The 18,734-nt window shown below is 43.0% G+C and overlaps 1 protein-coding gene across 2 annotated transcripts; it reads left to right on the forward strand.

The window, feature by feature from the left end:
* The first annotated feature begins 396 nt into the window (after positions 1-396).
* Positions 397-15,094, forward strand: CNDP2 (carnosine dipeptidase 2). 2 transcript variants are annotated; one of them, XM_021530863.2, is made up of 13 exons: positions 435-469; positions 974-1,000; positions 2,979-3,075; positions 4,025-4,168; positions 6,539-6,701; positions 8,301-8,389; positions 9,290-9,490; positions 10,242-10,326; positions 10,864-11,024; positions 12,907-13,071; positions 13,591-13,732; positions 14,343-14,490; positions 14,913-15,094. In XM_021530863.2, exons 3-13 carry the CDS (start codon positions 3,016-3,018, stop codon positions 14,980-14,982), a joined length of 1,428 nt encoding a protein of 475 aa, XP_021386538.2. In that variant the 5' UTR covers positions 435-469; positions 974-1,000; positions 2,979-3,015; the 3' UTR covers positions 14,983-15,094. The 2 variants fall into 2 exon arrangements, with proteins under 2 accessions (XP_021386539.2, XP_021386538.2); XM_021530864.2 differs by lacking the exon at positions 974-1,000 and having other exon boundaries at positions 397-469.
* The last annotated feature ends 3,640 nt before the right edge of the window (positions 15,095-18,734 follow it).

Raw genomic sequence — 18,734 nt, forward strand, 5'->3', positions numbered from 1 at the left:
GGCACATCGTGTGATTTTTGGGGATGTCCTCGCAGGGCCAGAAGTTGGATTTTGACGATCCTTGTGGATCCCTTCCAACACAGGATATTCTATAATTCATTCTAATTCTAGGAACCTGTCTAAACCACATCTACATTTATTAAACCTGTCTAAACCACAAATGTACGAAGATCATAAGGATACTCCCAGCTCCGGCTGGAATAATTCAGTTCTCCCGACTGGCCTCTGCCCCGGGCCCGATGTTATATTGGCCTATATATTAAACTCCCTTTATCACGCTGCTGCTATTCCGGCCCGCCCCTCAGGGGCCGCGCCGCCTCTCGGCGCACGCCCCGCCCCGAGGCGCTCGCTGCCCGCGGATTGGCTGCGCGCGGCGCGGGGCGGGGCTGGCGCGCGGGTATTTAAGGCGCCGTGGAAGGCGCCGCGCTCCTCACTTGAGGTGGGAGCCGGGGCTGCGTGGGTGCCGTGGGTGAGTGCCGGGAGGGGTCGTGGGCGCCGCGTCCCTTGGTCCTCTCGTGCGGCGGCACCGGCGTACGCGGCCGCCGCGGGGCGGAGCCGGGAATGCCGCGGGAATGGCGGGTGCGCGGCGCCGCCGGCGGGCCGGGCCTTGCTCCGTGTCCCTCGGCGGGGCGCGGGGCGCGGCGGCGCCGTGGCTGTCCCCGGAGGGGAGCTGCTCCTGCCTCCCCGCTCCTGCCCCCTTCCGCGCTGTCCTTGGGAAGCCGCCGGGCCTCCTTCCCTCCCGCCCCGAGGCTGTCACCGGCCCGCTGCTGCAAGACCCTGTAAAAACCCGCGTTAACCTTCCATTCAGCCTCGGCCCGGAGTGCCGAGCCTGCGACCTGGGCGTGGGACACTGTGGTGGCTTTAGAGCGCTCTTGGTTCAGTGCTCTCCTCTGGGATATTAACGTTGTTTGTGGATAAGGAAGGCAAAGTTGTAATAGTGCAACGATAGTCCTTTGGGCTGTTTTATTTACAGGTGCAACTTCTGTAGTCCTGTGAAAAGGTAAAACTGTGGAGCCTCTTCTGCATTCTGCACTCTCCATTCTGAAGGACATACAGGAAGTTCAAACTTTGCTTTTGAAGGCGAAGGGGGAAGTAACATCCAGCCCATCCAGCCTTTTGCTGTGTAGTAACCACTTACTTTTTGTAGTTTGAAGCTTTCTGGAGCAGGCTTCTTTGCAGCTCTTCAGTGTGACTTGTGTGATTCAATGCCCTTGTGATTTCAGAACTATTTAACTATGATTTAGGTGATATTTAAAGTAGTCCCTGACTTAACAAGTAGTTCACATCTTGTTTGTGTTGGACAGAAAGTCAGCCTCCATGTAACTTGTTTTTTGTGTCTGTGCTGTGCAGCTGGTGCCCTGAGGTTGCTATAGAGACCGGTTGAGTGAAGGGGAGGGTCAGATGCCCTGGACTGATGCCTGTGTGCTGGATTCCTGAAAAGCTCCACATGAATCCTTCCTGAGCTCTAACTGCATGTGAAGAGGGTGGCTTCACTAGGGAACCCCAGCTTTAGTGAGAAGCATTGCTTTAACTTGGTTATGTCTATGTAGTTCTTCTGAAGGTGTTCAGTTTTCACGTTTCATGGCTCTTACAGTGAATGCTTACTTGTCTGGTGATTTGGGGTTGTTCTAATTGGTGTCTGAAAGTAGATATCCAAATTTAAATTTGATGGATGCTTTAAATTAAATTGATGCTATCTCTGGTGAGGAAAAGGCTTTCTGTATGTCAAACACCAGTATCTGTGCAAGTGCAACCTTGCTTGAAAGAAAATTTGGGGTGGTCATTGTATTACAGTATATTGTGTGGGACAACCTGTAGCTGAAAAGGATTTGTTTTAGATATGTAGAGTAGTCAGCTGCTCAAGAAATCTTAAGACAAGCAGTCAGATGTTTTAACAACTGTCTTGTGACTACCATGTAGAAGCAGAAGAAAGGCTTAAAGGATCTGGCATAAAGCTGACTCAACAAAATACTGAATCACAGTGGCTGGAGCTGCTGAACCTGCTTGTATACATGGACACTGGAGTTTTTCCTCCTAGTCTGGGCTCTTGGATTCCAGAGGCAGACTTCAGGGAGCCTCCTCTGGAATTACTCAAAAAGGTCCTGGAAACTATCCTGAGTAATGTGTTGTAGGGCCACATCTTAAACCAGCTGACCTCCAGTGGTCCCTTTTAACCTTAGCAATTCTGGGATTTGTAAAGCTCATTATTATCCTGGCTTAGATGAGGTGCTGTATCTTTAGTTCTAACTTGAGAGTTAAGCTTAAGCTTTGTTGCTTTGGTGGGCAGTATTTCTTTTCAATATTGATTTTAGAATGGTAAGGAGGACAGTAAACTGAAAAGGGGACAGGTCTTGGGTTTTCTTATGTGAACTTCAGTTGAATCAAAAGTAAAAGAAGGAAGTGGTAGCACTGAAGTAGTGACTGGCAACTTGCTCATGACCTGCTGGGGCTGGCCTCTGTTCCCATGGCTTAATTCTGACCTTACTTGTGAAATCTGAGTGGCAGGCTGAGACTTAAGGCTGAAGAAAGCACAGTTTTCCAGCTGCCTGTTTTTTAACCTCCTCTGCAGAGCACAGTGTGGTGCTTTCTTGGACCTGGCTACCAGCATTCAAACCTATTGCATGTTATCTAATGAAATCTTTGAAGCTGCATTTTATTTGAGTTAACATTTTTCCTGTAAGTCTGCAGTAAAATGAAGTATATGATTTCCTTGAAGTATCTCTAGAGACAAAACTACTCAGTTTAACTTTGGAAGTTGTTTGGAGGGAAGAGGCATAAAGAGTGGTGTTGAAATTTAAATATGTTTTTGTTTAGTCACTTCACTGTGGTGATTTCATGAAAGGGAGAGGCCTCAAGTTTTATATTAGTACAGCTTGGTGTGTGGCATTAGAAGCTGAAAGGTGAAGGTCTCCTGTGGCTTTTGATTACTGACTGTCACTTCTTAACCCTGTGAGAGCCAAATTATTTTTCTGTCACAGAATCTTCAGCAACACTGTTCTGAAAACTAGTCCAAAAATGTCTGCTCTTGAAACCCTTTTTAAATACATTGATGAACACCAGGACCTCTATGTTCAGGTAAGTTTTCTTTTGAGTTTTGTCCTGCAGCATGGGCAGCTATGTGATATTGGAAGTTAGGTGGTCGGCTTCAAGCTTGTTGTTGCATCTATACGATATGCCCAGTAATAATGTCAAGTAATGGGAGAAAGGGGAGAGCAGGCAGCAAGTGTGAGGGATTTGAGTCAGGCCAGAAAACTGGTTTTTAAATTTAGGCATAATTCTGTTCAAAAACCTTAATGTCCATGGTAAGTTTATTAGGAAATTATCTATTACTCTATAGTGCAACTGGTGACATATTTAGAGGTACAGGAAGATGACACTGGTTTCTGAATGCCAAACTAGGTTTACAGGTTCTTCCCTTTGGAGATGGGAGATGAAGCATATTATAAATGAGGCTGGAACAAAGCTTTCTTGTATAAAACAATTTGTGCTGGGGTACAGAGGGAGAGGTTGCCCTCTCCAAAGAGGTTCTTTGCTGCTTGACCTGCTGTTTAGTTACAGGTTGTATTATAATCCCTTTCATCCATGAAGGAATCAGTGGTACAGCAGTGTGAACTTAGGCATGAACTGTGGCAAGCGTTCAGCTTGATTTCAGTTCTTGCTGAACTTGCGCAGGGAGAAAAAGCTAAAGTGGCATTTTTGAGAGGCCCAAAATACTTTAGCTGGTTCTGGATACTTGAAGAACAACTAAAGGGATACAATAAGCACAAGCTGTGATACTCTTAAGGTTACTTGATGTGTCTGTAGACCTTGTGCTATGTAGCAAGGACAGCTGTAGGCAAGTGAGGTTTTAGAGAACTTTTGAGAGTAATATTAATGGTTAAAAATTCTTCCTTGAGCAGATGACAGAGTTGATTTGCCTCAATTTGGGCTTGACTTAAACCAGTGTTTGTTGAATTACAAGGTGTGGTGGTATTTGCATGGTGCCTGTTGTGTAGTAAAACTTGTAACTCTTCCATTTCTCCAGCGCCTGGCAGAGTGGGTGGCAATCCAGAGCGTGTCGGCATGGCCAGAGAAGAGGGGTGAAATCAAGCACATGATGGAGGTTGCTGCGAAGGAGATTGAGCGACTGGGAGGTACAACCAAACTCATGGATATTGGGAAACAAAAGGTATGTGAGCATCTCCATGTCAGCTTACTGGGAAAAAAATCTCTTTAGAAGACAAGGTGTTTTGCATTAGAAAGTGCTGGTTTCTTATGTTCCCAGTATGAAAGGCACCTAGACTCCATTGAAAGGCTGTTTATTGGACTTACCACTGTAAAGAAAGATGATAGTATGGGTGTTCTTATGTCCCTGCAGATACTGGCACCTCCAAGCTGTGCAGCATCCAACATACCAACATATTGTGCAGATCCCATGCATAGAATTTTTTTTCCATTTTATTTATTCAAGCTGTTCAGTTCCACTGACAAAAGAGATTTTGTGTGAGAATTTCTTGATGCACTTTTAGATTAAGTCAAGGACATGCAGGTGATGTAATCCCCAGTGCCCAGTGGGAGCTGCCTTCAGGTTACAGTCAAGTGGCTGAGTTTATCCTGCAGTCCAGGGATATGCACAGCACAATACAGGCAGGAAGGTGAATCTGTGTGTGCAGCATAGCATGGCACAGGCTTTGGGCCACTCATCTTATCTTTGTGGGTCACTAATTCCTTGGTGCCTGATGGACTTCTGGGTCAGGACCACTGCACTAGGGTCCTGTGGGCAGTGGCCTAGAAAGGAAGTAGCCTGTTGGGGTTTAGGATAATCAATTTGCTGTCACAGTGTCTGAACCTCCTGTTAAAAACCTTTGTTTATAGTAAACTTTGAGCCAATTAAAGAAGCTGAATTAAATTTTGGACTGTATTAAATGTGTTTTAAATACTTTTGAACTGAACATGAATAGGGCACCTGCAAACAAAAATGTTAGACATTAAACAACAGGCTGCTATTGGTCCTTAGACCCATAGACTATAAAAGATACAACTGAAGTTTCAGTAAGTCTGCCAAAAGACTTCTGGACTCTTTCAGAAGTGTTACATTTGTCACAGGATTGCGTTGCTCCCTTACTAGATACAAAAGTATAATTAAAAGAATTACTTCCCTCATTTTTAGCTACCCAGACTGCTTTTTTTTTTTCCCTGAGAAATGTATGTGCCTATGAGAGTGATAATGATAATCTTACCCTACGGATTATCCACTTGATATGCTCCTCCTTTGAAGTGCCTAACCACTACCTGCCTCAGAGTAAGACCCATACCAAAATTGTTAGACTAGGATTTGGATAGTGGCATTAAAAACCTTGTATTGGAATGTTTACTAGTTTTAGGAGATGTCCTTGTAATTGGTGTGAAAGACTGCTGAGTGAGATCTGTGTTTTTGGGAACCTTCTGAGCAGTTTTTGCTTTGGGCAAATGGATTACATTTGTTTGTAGCTACAGGTTACAGCAGGAAAACAGCTGATTTGGGAGGGTTGACTGTTAACCTGACTTGTAGGTCTAGCTCTGCTACTACCTACAGCCTAAAACCCCATCAAAAGTGTTTAAGCTAATTCAGAGACAAAGATGTTCTTTTCATCACTAACTTTTTGGTAGCAAGAACTGATTTTAGAGTTTTATATGTAATAAGCTGCTATATCTGTAAGGGACAATATAAAGCAACTGAACTTGTCAGATTGAAGTTGCTTTACTGCTGCACAGCAATTTGTTGTGTGTTGATTACTGTAAATTCTTGCAGTAGTGCTTTAATTATGTAGGTGTGCAGCTAGCCAAGGACTATGTAAACTGCTGATAAAAATCTGGAGCTTGGGACCCATATAAGGAAAAAGTCAAAGCTGATGTTGCATCTGCTGAACAGTGTGTAGAAGTAAATGTTCACTGGAAGGGAAATAGTTGCTGACTGGGAATAGCATGTGATAATTGCTTATGGGGTATTCCAAGGGATTAAGCTAAGGTCAACTCTTGAACTCCTGAACTGTGTTCATCAGCACTGCCCTGCCCTTAGTGTAACACTGTAGGCTGGTACAGAGAAAGATGTCTGTTATGCTGATCTTATTTGGGTGTAGGCACATGTTACACCCAGCCTTACCACTGGCTGGAGATTTTTGTCCAGAGAGCTATACTGTGGATAGGAGGAAAGTGCAGTGACAAGCAATATTGAATGGAGTTTATCACTTATGCATAGGTCAGCATTAGATATAGCAGTTTGGCATGCAGTCAACTTGCTCTGCTAAAATCTGATGTAGGATTGGTAGTTTAAAGCTAACAGTTCTAAGTGGCTTGGAACATTTTGACTGTTACTGGGACTTGTCAGGAAACTAACTGGCATGATGCCATCAGGCCTTCTTTGGCACGCTGCTTCTGGCAATTTGTTTAAGTAGATGAGTTTTGTTTGGCTGTCTGTGCCTCTACTCTCATAACCTCCATAGTATTAATGTAATTCATGCATCTGATTAAAACTCTGACATTCCACATTGTAATAAAACTTCTGCCTTCCTATTTCTAGCTGCCTGATGGATCAGAGATTCCCCTACCGCCAATTGTTCTGGGAACACTGGGCATGGATCCACGCAAAAAGACAGTGTGTGTATATGGTCACCTGGATGTTCAGCCAGCAGCACTAGAGGATGGCTGGGATAGTGAGCCCTTCACTCTGGTGGAAAGAGATGGTAAGAGCAATGGACTTCACAGATTGATAAACACTTGTGTAACAAATGTGGTATTCCTCAATTGTTCCAAAGCTGTGCCATTGATTGAAAGGGAGGAGTAAGAACTGGTATGGGTGTTTATTTAATACTGTTGAGGTAAAAATATGCAGGTGGGGCAATGGCAAAAAAAGTCTAGCTGCAAAATCTCAGCTATTCTTGGGGTTATTTCCATTTCTGATAGTCTAGGCTATAATTTGCATGTTTTCTTCCTTGTAGATACAGCACAATCTTATCTGCTGCCTTCCATGGTGCTGGCTTATTGCCAGAGAGCTTTTTAGAACTAATCTCTTGTTCACAGCTTGAAGCCTGTAAGGTCATGTCAGACTGTAGGAATTTTGAACCATTACAGCAAAAAAATACACAACACAACTTCTTTATGCCTGGAGACAGGAGTGGCACAGCAGCCCCTCTGGGTTGCCTTGTGTTTAACTGCTCTACTACGAATACTACTGAAGCTCTTTTGCAGAGTTAGTGCCCCAGAATTTGTCCCTCTCCCATAAATGGGGATGAAGAAATGGTGCAGTATCTCCTGTTGAAACAACATTGCCAGCAGTCAAGAAGATTTAAAACTTCTTTTTCTATTAAAAGCTGATGCTGCCAACAACTTCTTATTTCTTTCAATTTCTCAGTGTTAAAGGGCATGTCAATATGCCCTTTTAATGTTAAAGGACATATTAACCACTTGTGTTCCATAAGCATTAGTGATTGCCAGAAAGGGGTATCTGTGCGAACTAGTGCTTCTGCTTGGGCACATAGTCATAGGCAGCAGAGCCCAAGTTACTAAACTGGGTTATCTCATCTCCTAGCAAGACCTAGACTTGCCTCAGGCTGTGGCTTGTCTCTGTGGAGCCTGGCCATGCAGGAGACATTCACCAATGTCTCTTTAGCTTTGCAAGCTGTCTGGCCTGTTTTCTCTCTGGTTACATGATGACATGGAGTGCTGAGGGACTGTAGCCACAGCTCTGAGTTGTGCTGGTAACTGCCTTTGCTGTGATCCCATGTGCTACATTTTCTGGGAATCCCCTGTGGCCTCTGAAACTAGTCTTTGACTAAATTCCTCTTTCTTGGGCAATCTTTTATCTGGAGAATCCAGAGAAGTGATAGCTACCAAATTTTTACTCTTCAAACAAAAAATTAATGAACTGAAGATAATACTTGATAGATTTCTGTTAAAAACAGAAAACTTGTTTCTATACACTGAGGTGTTTGTAGAAAATTATATTATTGTGAAGGATAAGGCAACTATGGCTTTTCCTGGCTTATAATAAACTCCTATTGAGGGAGCAGCTGGGGGAAGAGGTGGGGAGTTTTCTGTAAGTGGGAGAACTATTGCACTACATTTTCTGTAAGTGGGAGAACTATTGCAGTCCTATGCCTGTCCCACTTAAAAAGGTATGTGAAGCAGGATGTAAAACTGCTACTTATGAAGAATCAGAAATGAAAGTTTATCTTAGCAGGGTTAAAAAAGTTATCCAAAAACAAATGTTCTCTTCTAGGCAAGAGATGAAACTTCATATTAATTTTTTTTCTCACTGGTTAATTTGTATCTTGTTTCTACAGGAAAGTTGTATGGGAGAGGATCAACAGATGACAAAGGTCCAGTGCTTGCCTGGCTGAATGCCTTGGAGGCTTATCAACAAACTAACCAGGTATGTGCCCAAAACATATTCTGCTTTTTCACACACAGCTGAGTCTAGCAATAAATGTTATCCAAGCCACAAACCCTTGTCAGGGAGGCCTGCTTATTCAGCTGATTGAAGGAATGATGCAATAGTCCTGTAAATTTCCTGATTTCCTAGTAGGGTTAAGTTGACTTGCTGTCAAGTTAGTCCTATAGTTGCTTAGGCTGCACTTCTAACAATTTTCCTTTAATGGAATATGTAGGAAGGAAAATACATATGCAAGCATGTGGAGCAGGAGGAATAATCATGTGTGATTTCTATAATGTAAGGCTGTTGGCCTTTATCAAAGCTTAATGTCTCAATGCCACTGAGCTCTAAGAGGAGGTTAACTTAATAACACTAAAACTGGGAGCTTTGCTGATTTCTGTTAAAGAAAATGTGCAAACAGAAATAGCTCAGGGTGGTCTGCTTTATCTTGTGAGACAAGTTCCTATTGCTATTGAGAGGAATAACCAGTTCTCAGCTGCTGTCTAGGTATATAGAACATGTTAGACTGGATAGACAGGATAGCTCTGTTCCTACTGTGGCATGCAATTCCTGTGGCTTGTTAGTTTTCCTAGCCTGGTGGCTAACCTTTGGCAACAGATTTCTCCTGTTCCTCCATGCTTAAGGGGTCTGGGGACAAGTTTTTATTCCTTTTTTGCAAGAGTTTGGATTCCATCAAATGAGGGGTGGTGTAAGTGCCCTCAACATAAGCACAGTCCAAACTTTAAACCAGTTTGTGTATAATTAACAAATTCCACTATCATGGAGTTATTTTAGTTGTGTCCATTTTTCTGCTTTGAATGCGACAGATGAAAATTACTGATTACTGAAGGAGTCAAGTGTTTTTACATGCTTAATCTGTTCTTGGTTTTCACTTCAAAGGAGTTTCCAGTAAATATTAGGTTTTGCCTAGAGGGTATGGAAGAATCAGGATCTGAAGGCCTTGATGAACTGATTTTTGCTCAGCGAGATGCTTTCTTTAAAGATGTGGATTACGTTTGTATTTCTGACAACTACTGGCTAGGCAAGAAAAAGCCTTGTATCACTTATGGTTTGAGAGGTATCTGCTACTACTTCATAGAGGTAAGTGCTGAAATACACTGCAAATCCATTATTATTAAACTGAATTTTCCACAGGAGAAGAGTGGTAGTGCAAACCTTTTCATGCCAGTAGCTTTTATTTCAGAAAAGATGAAACTGGCTACTTACATGGGATGGTTTTTCCTAATTGTCTAAACATCCTTCTCTTGCTATTCTATCTGATACTTGGATGGGTGGGATAGCTTTCAGATGTGTGAAGCAAGATAAGTCAGCACCTTCACTGAAGGATTGTCTCATAGCATAGATATCTTCAATCTTATAGATAGGTGTCACAGTTGTGCTTTTTCAGTCAGCTGGAAGATCCCCAATTTACCAGAACTGCTGGTAGATGATTGAGAGTGGCTTGACAAGTTTTTATGAGTTTTCTCAATACTTTGGGGTGGGGTGGATCCCATCTGGGCTCATAGATTTATGGTGGTTAATTGACATAACGGGTCACTAACCATCTCCTCATGAATTATGAGTTTCCCTCATCTCCCCATTACAAACTTCCAGCTGAGGGAGCTGGGCATCCTGAGGACAATTGTTCTGGATATTGAAGACTGAGCCAAAGAAGACATTAAATACCTTTGCCTTTTTCTCATTCCCTGACACTGTACTGCCCTCTGCTTTGAACAAATGATAGGGACACTCCTTGACCCTTGGCCAGATCAAGTGCTAGCAGGGCTTTGGCTGTTCTACTCTCCTCCCTATATGGCAAAATCTGTGCTGAATCTTCATTCACTTCAATCAGGTGGAATGTTGTGACAAAGACCTTCACTCCGGCGTTTACGGTGGTTCAGTACATGAGGCCATGACAGATCTCATTGCTCTTATGGGTAAGAAAACACAGGTTTCACTGAATGCATTTAAAATGGGAGCAAGAACCATCCAAGCATGACTGAGTTTGCAGTAGCAAAGCAGTGACCAGTGCAATGGTGCTTGCCAGTTATGTAAAGCCTACTGCCTTAGATACAGAAACAGTGAAGATTTTGCCAAGATTATTGCCTGATTGTTCTTAGCTTTCCCCAAACCCTTGCTGAAAATGTGCATGTTAATTAAATGAGCTGTCTTCTCAAATTCTGCTGTGGGTATGATATTGAACTCTTTGGGAATCCTACCATCAGACAGCCACTGAAATACAGCAGTAGAATGAAATACAGTAGCAAGCAAGTGCACCTTTTGGATATAGACAATGTCTTTTAAGTGTCTTCCATACTCAGTGGTGCATGCTCTGGAAAACGGAAGTCTGAATTTCATTAAATTTACAAAGTTTCCAGAAGGCCAAGACTTCTGTTTCCCAAGGAAAGTGTTCCCAGCAATGACATCTTGTATCTTCTGCTTGAATACTGATATTAGGTGCTTGATGTTTGCAGGTTCTCTTGTAGACAAGAAAGGGAAAATCCTCATCCCAGGCGTTAATGATGCAGTGGCACCTGTTACTGATGAGGAGCTGGCATTATACGAGAAGATTGATTTTGACCTGACAGAATATGCAAAAGATGTAGGAGCAACAAGACTTCTTCATGATGCAAAGGTGTGCTGCATTCCCCCTCTACCCTGTCTAGATCAAGCTGTCTGTGTTCGAGGAGACAGAAACAAGCTTCTGAGGATGTGTGTGTAGTTAAGTAATTTATTAGGTGGAGGATTCATCTGATGTCCTCAAAATGGTGAGAACGCCTTGAAGATAATTTTGCTTACTGTATGGTTGACTGCATACTTGACACTGTTCCACTTTGCAGAGGAACTGCTAGTGCTAGCTGCTTGAAAACTTATTATAGGTTATCCCATATTTAACTCAAGCAGTCTTGGCAACTCTAAATTTGCTCCTTACTCTGTATAAGTAGTATTTGAAACTTGTACAGAACTTTAATGCTGTTCTCTTAATGCTAGATAAGAATGTTGGCAGCTTTCCAGAGGTCAGGTGACAATCTAAACAAAACATCTGATTTTCTACATCTATAGGAAGTGAGTGTGTTATCAGAAATAAAGCAGTTGCTCAGAGATGATTACTCCTTAGGTGAGAAAGGAGCTTGAAACCTAGCTTTGCTGAATTCAAGGCTGACATGCTGAACGTGTTCCTAGACCTGGCAAACAAGGACTTGTTTGTAATCATGAGCCAGGCAGCCCAAATCTTTGAGTAAATCTCAATAAACTCATGTCTAAAGTTAAATCTTCATCCTGGGTGCTCTCCAAGTGAATGCTTTTAACAGCATTGACTCTTAAAAGGTACAGGTATTGCATACTAATTTTAAAACCCTAGATGTAAATATATCTCCTGTCATAAAAAGCAGACACAGGTGTTGTAAAAGGCAAGTTTACATGTGCAGGTCTGTCTTCTGTCCTAGTACTGTCGGGAGATTTCAAACTTAACTCAAATAGGTATAAGTAACAATTTATATCCTCAACCTTGTCTTTACATGCTCAGGTTTATATCAACTGTGGGAGCACACAGGCTTCCTTGCTTAGCCTTGCCCTTTAAAGTAATGGATGAATTATAGCTTGGATATAAGGAGGAGCTGGCAAGATGTTCTTTGTGATACTGAACTGAAGCTGTTCAGTCTTGGCTCAACAGAAATTCCATCTAAGGGACTTCTAAGCTGCAGGAAGGGCTTTAGGGCTAGGAAGAGATGACTCTAACTTCCAGGTGAGAAGCAAATTTGCTTGAGACATTTGAACTGTGACAGCTATATTTGCTTTGAGAGAAGATTGGAGGCAGGTTGTACCTGGAAAAAAAAAACAATTTGTAACATAAAGGACACAAAATTTTTAAGTGTCCTGGATTTCTGCTGTGAAGTTCGTGCTGGAGACCTGTGTCTGCTCAGGGCAACTCAACAGCTGTACTGAATTCAGATCCAATGTAGTGAACAGTGGTGCTCAAGGTAACAGAGAAAATGCAGGAAGGCAGTGGTGGTCAGTTTAATCAACCTGGAGTTCAGGCTTTTTAATACAGCTGATGATATAAAGTGAGCACTCATACTGTAAGCCTCAGTTTGAGCAGTAGTGAGGCTTTTAGAAAATGTAACTTAAGCAGTATCTTGATGATGAAAGCACCTGCCTGTCCTGAGGCAATGGGAATCAAAGCATTCAATGTTCCCTACAAACTGTGCTTGAGCACCTTAAAAATGCTGCTTGTGTCCTTATCAGAATCAGACTGGTCATGTCCCGTAAGTTCCACAGAGCTAGGAGAGAGCCAGACTAGAACTGCCGAGTCTCTTAAGGTGCTGAGAACCCAGCTGTGTTGTCAAAATGTGTTCTTAATGGGAGTAATGGCTTCTGAATTTTCTTCAGTGAGCTGCATTTCTGCATGGGGGAAAGTGCTATTTCTTTCAAATTCTTTATTAGGTTGAAGAAATCATTAGTTTACGGAGCTCTGTCAAACTTCATGTAACTTTGCATCTTTCTCTTTGCTTCTGCAGAGAGAGATCCTTATGCACAGATGGAGATACCCTTCCTTGTCTCTCCATGGAATTGAAGGAGCCTTCTCAGCCTCTGGTGCCAAGACTGTGATTCCTAGGAAAGTGATTGGCAAGTTCTCAATCAGGCTTGTGCCAAACATGACTCCTGAGGAAGTCACAAAGAATGTATGTTGAGATGGATTGTTGCTATCCAGACAAGTGTCTCTAAACTTCTGTTCACCTTGCCTTGGGGAAAGAGTTATTCTGTTGTGTAAAGAAGTTCTGTTCATTTGTTTTCCTGCTATCTTCCCCATACTGCACCTCAGCATGAGATAACTGAGGGAATCCTGTGGTGCCCCAGTGGTCTGTAGTGGTTTGATTACTCAGTTTCTCTAAACTCAAAGGGGCTTAGGAGTAAATGCTAACTGAATTGTAGGGCACTTGGACTTCCAGAAATGTGTATTCAAAAGCAGCAGTGTTTGACACAATGGCTAATTGTTCTGCAATACACTGTTATTTTGCCTAAAGAAGATACTGACTTCAGAGCAGAGAATCATTGGAATACTACAAAATAAGACCAATAGGAAAAGTATTGCTGCACAGTTGTAGTGATCTGCAAGTCTCTAGGATGCTTTTAGAATATGAACTTTGCCAGTGCTCATACAAATGCTAACAGTAGATAAGATCATTCAATCTTTCTTACAGGTTGAAGACTACTTGAACAAAAAGTTTGCAGAACTGCAGAGTCCAAACAAATTCAAAGTGTACTTAGGCCATGGTGGAAAACCCTGGGTGTCAGACTTCAACCACCCCCACTACATGGCTGGTAGGAGGGCCATGAAGACAGGTCAGTGGGCTTTTCACTGGGCACTGGTAGGATTAAAAGTTTCTTGTTCCTGCACCTCATGAAACATTGAGGAGGTCATGTTCTGAATGTTAATTGTTCTGGACTCATGTTGAATAACTTTGGCTCACTAAGTGAGGAAGCATGTCGTGTGCAACCTTTAAATGTAAATCTGTGGTATGGGCAGGAAAGATAGTTGATGTCCCAGTCAAAACTAAAAATTATTTTGATAAGTTTGTTGGTGTGGTGTTGCTTTTGCATAAGGATGAGACTGTTGGTTTGGATCACCAACAGTCAAAATCACCTAGCCAAATTCAATGAAGTTTGGTCACAGCACCCTCTTAGTTTTGCTAGATTGTATTGGTCAGCTAGAGCAACTCTAACTTGTGTTGGAGTACAGACAGGCATTCAGATGAAGTGTTGGTGGGTAACTGAACTCTGACAGCAACAATATTCCAGTGCTACATATGTAGGGAGAAGCTCCAGAGTTATGTGGCCTTTATAGTCTGGCTGATTTGGCCAGCACCTGGTACAGATGGGTGCATGAAGGCTAAAGTGAGGGTTTGTGGGAAAAACGACAGACTTCAAACTGACTAGAGTATCACTTTTTTAGTTTTTGGAGTAGAACCAGACCTGACAAGGGAGGGAGGAAGCATTCCTGTTACCCTTACTTTTCAAGAAGCCACAGGCAAGAATGTCATGCTGCTTCCTGTTGGAGCTGCAGATGATGGTGCTCACTCTCAAAATGAAAAACTAAATAGGTAAGAGAATATCTATTCCTCTGTTAGGGTGTCTTGGTATGTATTACAAAAAACACCAAGAATTGAGCTCTTGCTTTTGTTTAATTCTGTGGATGGAAAATGCCATCCTCCCCAGCAGAGAAAAACGGATTGGTTGGGTAACTAGTTGGTAGCTCAATCTTGATTTCTATATTGATGCACTTGAAACCAGAAGCAGGTTTTATATTTTGGTCTCTAAGCTTAGCTACCCTCTCCCCCAAGAGCGATGTTTGTCTTGCCAGGGAAGATGTAGGGGTTTGGGGAGTTGTGCCTGTTGCCTGCAGCAGCAATTCCCGTTGAGTTTATCATGTACCTAGGACTGATGTGTGGGCTTTGCAAATAGGACATGTGCTAGAAATAAAGCTCAGTGAAGACATTGCTAAAGGAAACTGTCTTCTTTTCAGGTACAACTACATCCAGGGGGTGAAGATGCTTGGTGCATACCTCTATGAAGTTTCCCAGCTGAAGGACTAAGTTAGACACTTCACCTTCTGGTTTATAGATTGGAAGGCTGAATTTTCTTGCAAAATGTCATCAATTACCAAGTCTTAACATGGTTCCCCTTTTCTATCAACACTCCACTGCTTTGGCTGGGGAGATGGAAAGGGGCAATTCACTTGACAAAGAACGTGATACACCAAAAATACTTCTCTAAATGCTTACTTTATACAAACAGACTGTTCCTTAACAGGTCAGCAGTCCTGAACTGCATCTTCATCCCTCTATCACTTCAGTTTGCTGCATTCATCTACTTCTCCTGTAAATGAAGAGGAATGGTTTACTCTCAGCAGTTTAAGCAGCCAAAGCAGTGGCAGAAGTTCCAGCCAATTTAAGATCCTTAATCCTGGATATGTCCTGGAAACAAGTAGTCAAGATTTTGGGCCGACACTGGAATGTGCTGAAGCTGTACTGAGACATCTGTCTTTGCTGACTGAGTGATTTGGAAGAGCAGTTTGTCTCTTACAGTTGATGCCTGCCTGCAGGTTTTAATTTACAGGGAGTCAGGTTGTAACAGATTTCACTGTGATAGTGACTACTGGCCATTTTTGTAAAGCTGCCTTTGTACTACCAAAAAAGAATAATAAATAATCATGCTGTAGTTTGCCTCTTGGTTACTAAGGTTTAAATAATGGTTTGGGTGGGAAAGCAGTTTTGGGAACTTGGGAGGGACACTTCTGTGGCTATAAAGGCAGTTGAGCAACATGGCTACACAGGCTATATCTTGTGGGGAATTTAAATTTTTATTCCTGGGCTGTAAGAATTTGTTTACTTGAAGCTGATGTTGCAAACTCCAGCTCCTCTCTGAGAAAATGAGCTCAAAATGTTTCATTTTGGCTCTGTAAACCAGGTCATCACACTGTAGTATAACTGATAATACTGCAAGGGAGCAAATGGAATTTGTAGGCATAAACAGGGAGAGAAGAGCTCACTTGTTGCAGTTACTACTGGTGTTGCCGTGTGAGACAGCTCCGGGCAGGGGCCGGCGGGAGGGAGGGAGAGGCGGCGCCGCTTTTCCCCTTCGGCTCTGCGAGGCTCAGTTCTAGCGTGGGAGCAGACGAGAGGGCGACACGGGGCTCGGGGGCAGACACGTGTTTATTGTGGGAGCGTGCTCCCGGGACACCGAGCGGGGGTCGGTTATACCCCGTGCCGGGGCGGGGGGAGCCTGAGCTGCGGCCAAAGGGACGGGAGGCAGGGGACAGGGGCAGGGAAACACCGGGGACAGCGATGGGAAAGGTGGGGGGGCAGGGACAGACCTTGTGGCGAGGGGAAAGGACAAGGGAACGCAGGAACGGGACGAAGGACCGTGGGAGGGGGAAGAAGAGAAAATTACAAATCCCGCATACTGGCGTCCAGCTTCAAGCTGTCTACTGGATACATTAAACTCTAATACTTTTGTTATTATGTCAAACTCCAGGAAAAAACAAACCTCTTAAATGATTGCTATCTGAACTGGGTTGGGCTTCCTGCTTCCGAATTACGTGATCAGCACTGGCAGCCTAAAGTAGGTAGGTGTTTCAAGTGATGGTGCTTTGCTCTGAAAGCATGGTACAGTCCTGTGTCCTGGCATAGGTCAGCAGCAGAGGATGATTCCCCCTTTGAAGGGTGGCAGGTGGAAAAACCTTTTCTACCTGGCTTTTGCTGTTGCTTGATCTGGATACTTTATGGTGGAGAGCTGTTTGGCTAGGGAGTCTTCTGGTGTCACTGAAGACTTATTTTGGTTTCTTTGGTTTGTCATTTAAGTTGATGGCTGGAGATAAATGGTGCCATTAACCCTTGCACTTGGAGCTGCAGTACAGTCAGACTGTCCTGTGTCAGTTCTTGTGAGCACTGAACACAAACACTGAGGAGTGAATGTTTATTTTGTCAACTATGTTCAGACCTGGCATCCATGAAAGCTTGTACATGGTGTTAAGAGTTTGCTTAGCCCAAGTTGTTTGAACAACAGCACTGTTATTCAGAAGTATCTGACATGACAAATTGTGAGCTGATCATGAAAACCAAAATGCATCATTGAAGCCCAGAGTCTGACACGCCTGTCTGCTGGGTGTACAAAGGCCACTTGGCACTTCCAACACAGAACTTCACAGCATTGCTTTACCTGTTGAGTTTGACATTGGGACATCTCTTGATCAGTGGCATGCAGCTGTCAGCAAGTCTAGTTTCCTTATACTTCCAGTTCTCTCACTCCAAGAAGGGAGCAAGATCTACAACATGGATTTTACAGCTATTTGTTCTCAGGATGCATCTACTGCATAACTGAGAATGTGGACTTGTGCCCTCATTGCTCACTAGATGGCTTGTGTCTTTGCAAAATCCATGGCAATGTATCTTGATATGGAATATCCACTTAAAAGAGCAGATGGAGTTATTACAAGCTATTATCCCTAAATAAGCCCTAAGTGGCATTTAAAATGTGATTTTTCTTTATTTTTTTGTGTTCTGGGAAACACAAGCATGCACATTAAAACACAGCCCTAATTCTCAACTATGATGCAATATGTCTTAGGCTCATCCAGTGCAATGTTTCCTAATTTGAAACTGTTTTTAACTTGCAAAGCAGACTTTGATTTACCTATAATGAGTTTGCATGCACTAACTAAATCAAAACTTGAGTTTCAGCTCTGTGATCTTGACCTTGAAGCAGTGTGAAGAGTGGAGATAACATAGAGCTAATATAGATAAAGTATTCCAGTTTGTTCATTCTGGTCAGATAACACAAAAAGTGGTAATGTTTTTGAGCTAATAACTATTAGCTCAAAAACACTTTTTGTGTTATCTGAACTCATTCAATTAAAATATAATAGGTCAATGCATTTAAATTATGAGGTGTCCATCTGAATAAATTGCCTTCCTGATAATTAATAAAGTTATACATGGGTTTTAAATCACTCTTCAGAGAATCTTCTTAGGCTACCCAGGAAAAGTTTAATGGGTCATTTTGATTCTAGTCCCTTGCTAGCTTGATCATACTGTTTTACATTGTGAAGTTAGGTTATGACAAGCCCTGAATGCTGAGACATGTTTTTCTAGTACTTTTAAATATTCATTTTTCTATTAATTTTGCATACCCTTAGTGATTCTGAGATTTCTTGATGAAAATTTAACGTGCATGCTAATGAAATAGACTTGCTGATGCTCAAGCAGCAGTATGCAATGTTCTCCTCTCTGTGCAGACTTTTTATTTTCAGTCATGGAGAGGCAGCTTGCAGGCCTCTTATGTTTCTGCCCTTTAGCTTGATAAATGCAATAACAAGCACAGTTGAGCAGCTTTTTTTGTCATTGTTACTGTGCTTTACTTGCCTTTGCAAAGGCAGCTGTCCTGTATAATTCCACTGGGATAACCACCATGGAGTCGCTCTTCAGGCTCTATGTACTGGGGTTGTGTGGAAGGTTCTGGGCAGGGCTGTGGGAATGGCTGCTGCGAGGAGCTGCCAGAAGCTTCCATGTCCAACAGAGCCAATGCCAGATGGCTCCAAGACAGACCCACCACTGGCCACGGCTGAGCCCATCAGTGACGGTGGTAGAGCCTTTGGGACAACATAACTAAGAAGGGAAAGGAGTTACTGTACAGGAGTAAATGCAGCCAGAGAAGAGAGGAGTGAGAATACGGAAGAGAAGCAGCCCTGCGGACACCCAGGTTGGTGATGGAGGGGGAGGAGGTGCTCCAGGTGTCAGAGCTGAGACTCTTCTGCAGCCCAGGGTGCAGACCGTGGTGAGACAGGCTG

The sequence above is a fragment of the Lonchura striata genome, chromosome 1 (genome assembly GCF_046129695.1).
Source record: "Lonchura striata isolate bLonStr1 chromosome 1, bLonStr1.mat, whole genome shotgun sequence".
Classification (NCBI taxonomy): Eukaryota; Metazoa; Chordata; class Aves; order Passeriformes; family Estrildidae; genus Lonchura; species Lonchura striata.

Bases quoted from the DNA above. Each gene is read 5' to 3' on its own strand.
- CNDP2 (XM_021530864.2), top strand. From the start codon at position 3,016: ATGTCTGCTCTTGAAACCCTTTTTAAATACATTGATGAACACCAGGAC. The intron at 4,169-6,538 runs GTATGTGAGCAT...TCCTATTTCTAG, and splicing joins TGGATATTGGGAAACAAAAG to CTGCCTGATGGATCAGAGAT. The intron at 6,702-8,300 runs GTAAGAGCAATG...TTGTTTCTACAG, and splicing joins CACTCTGGTGGAAAGAGATG to GAAAGTTGTATGGGAGAGGA.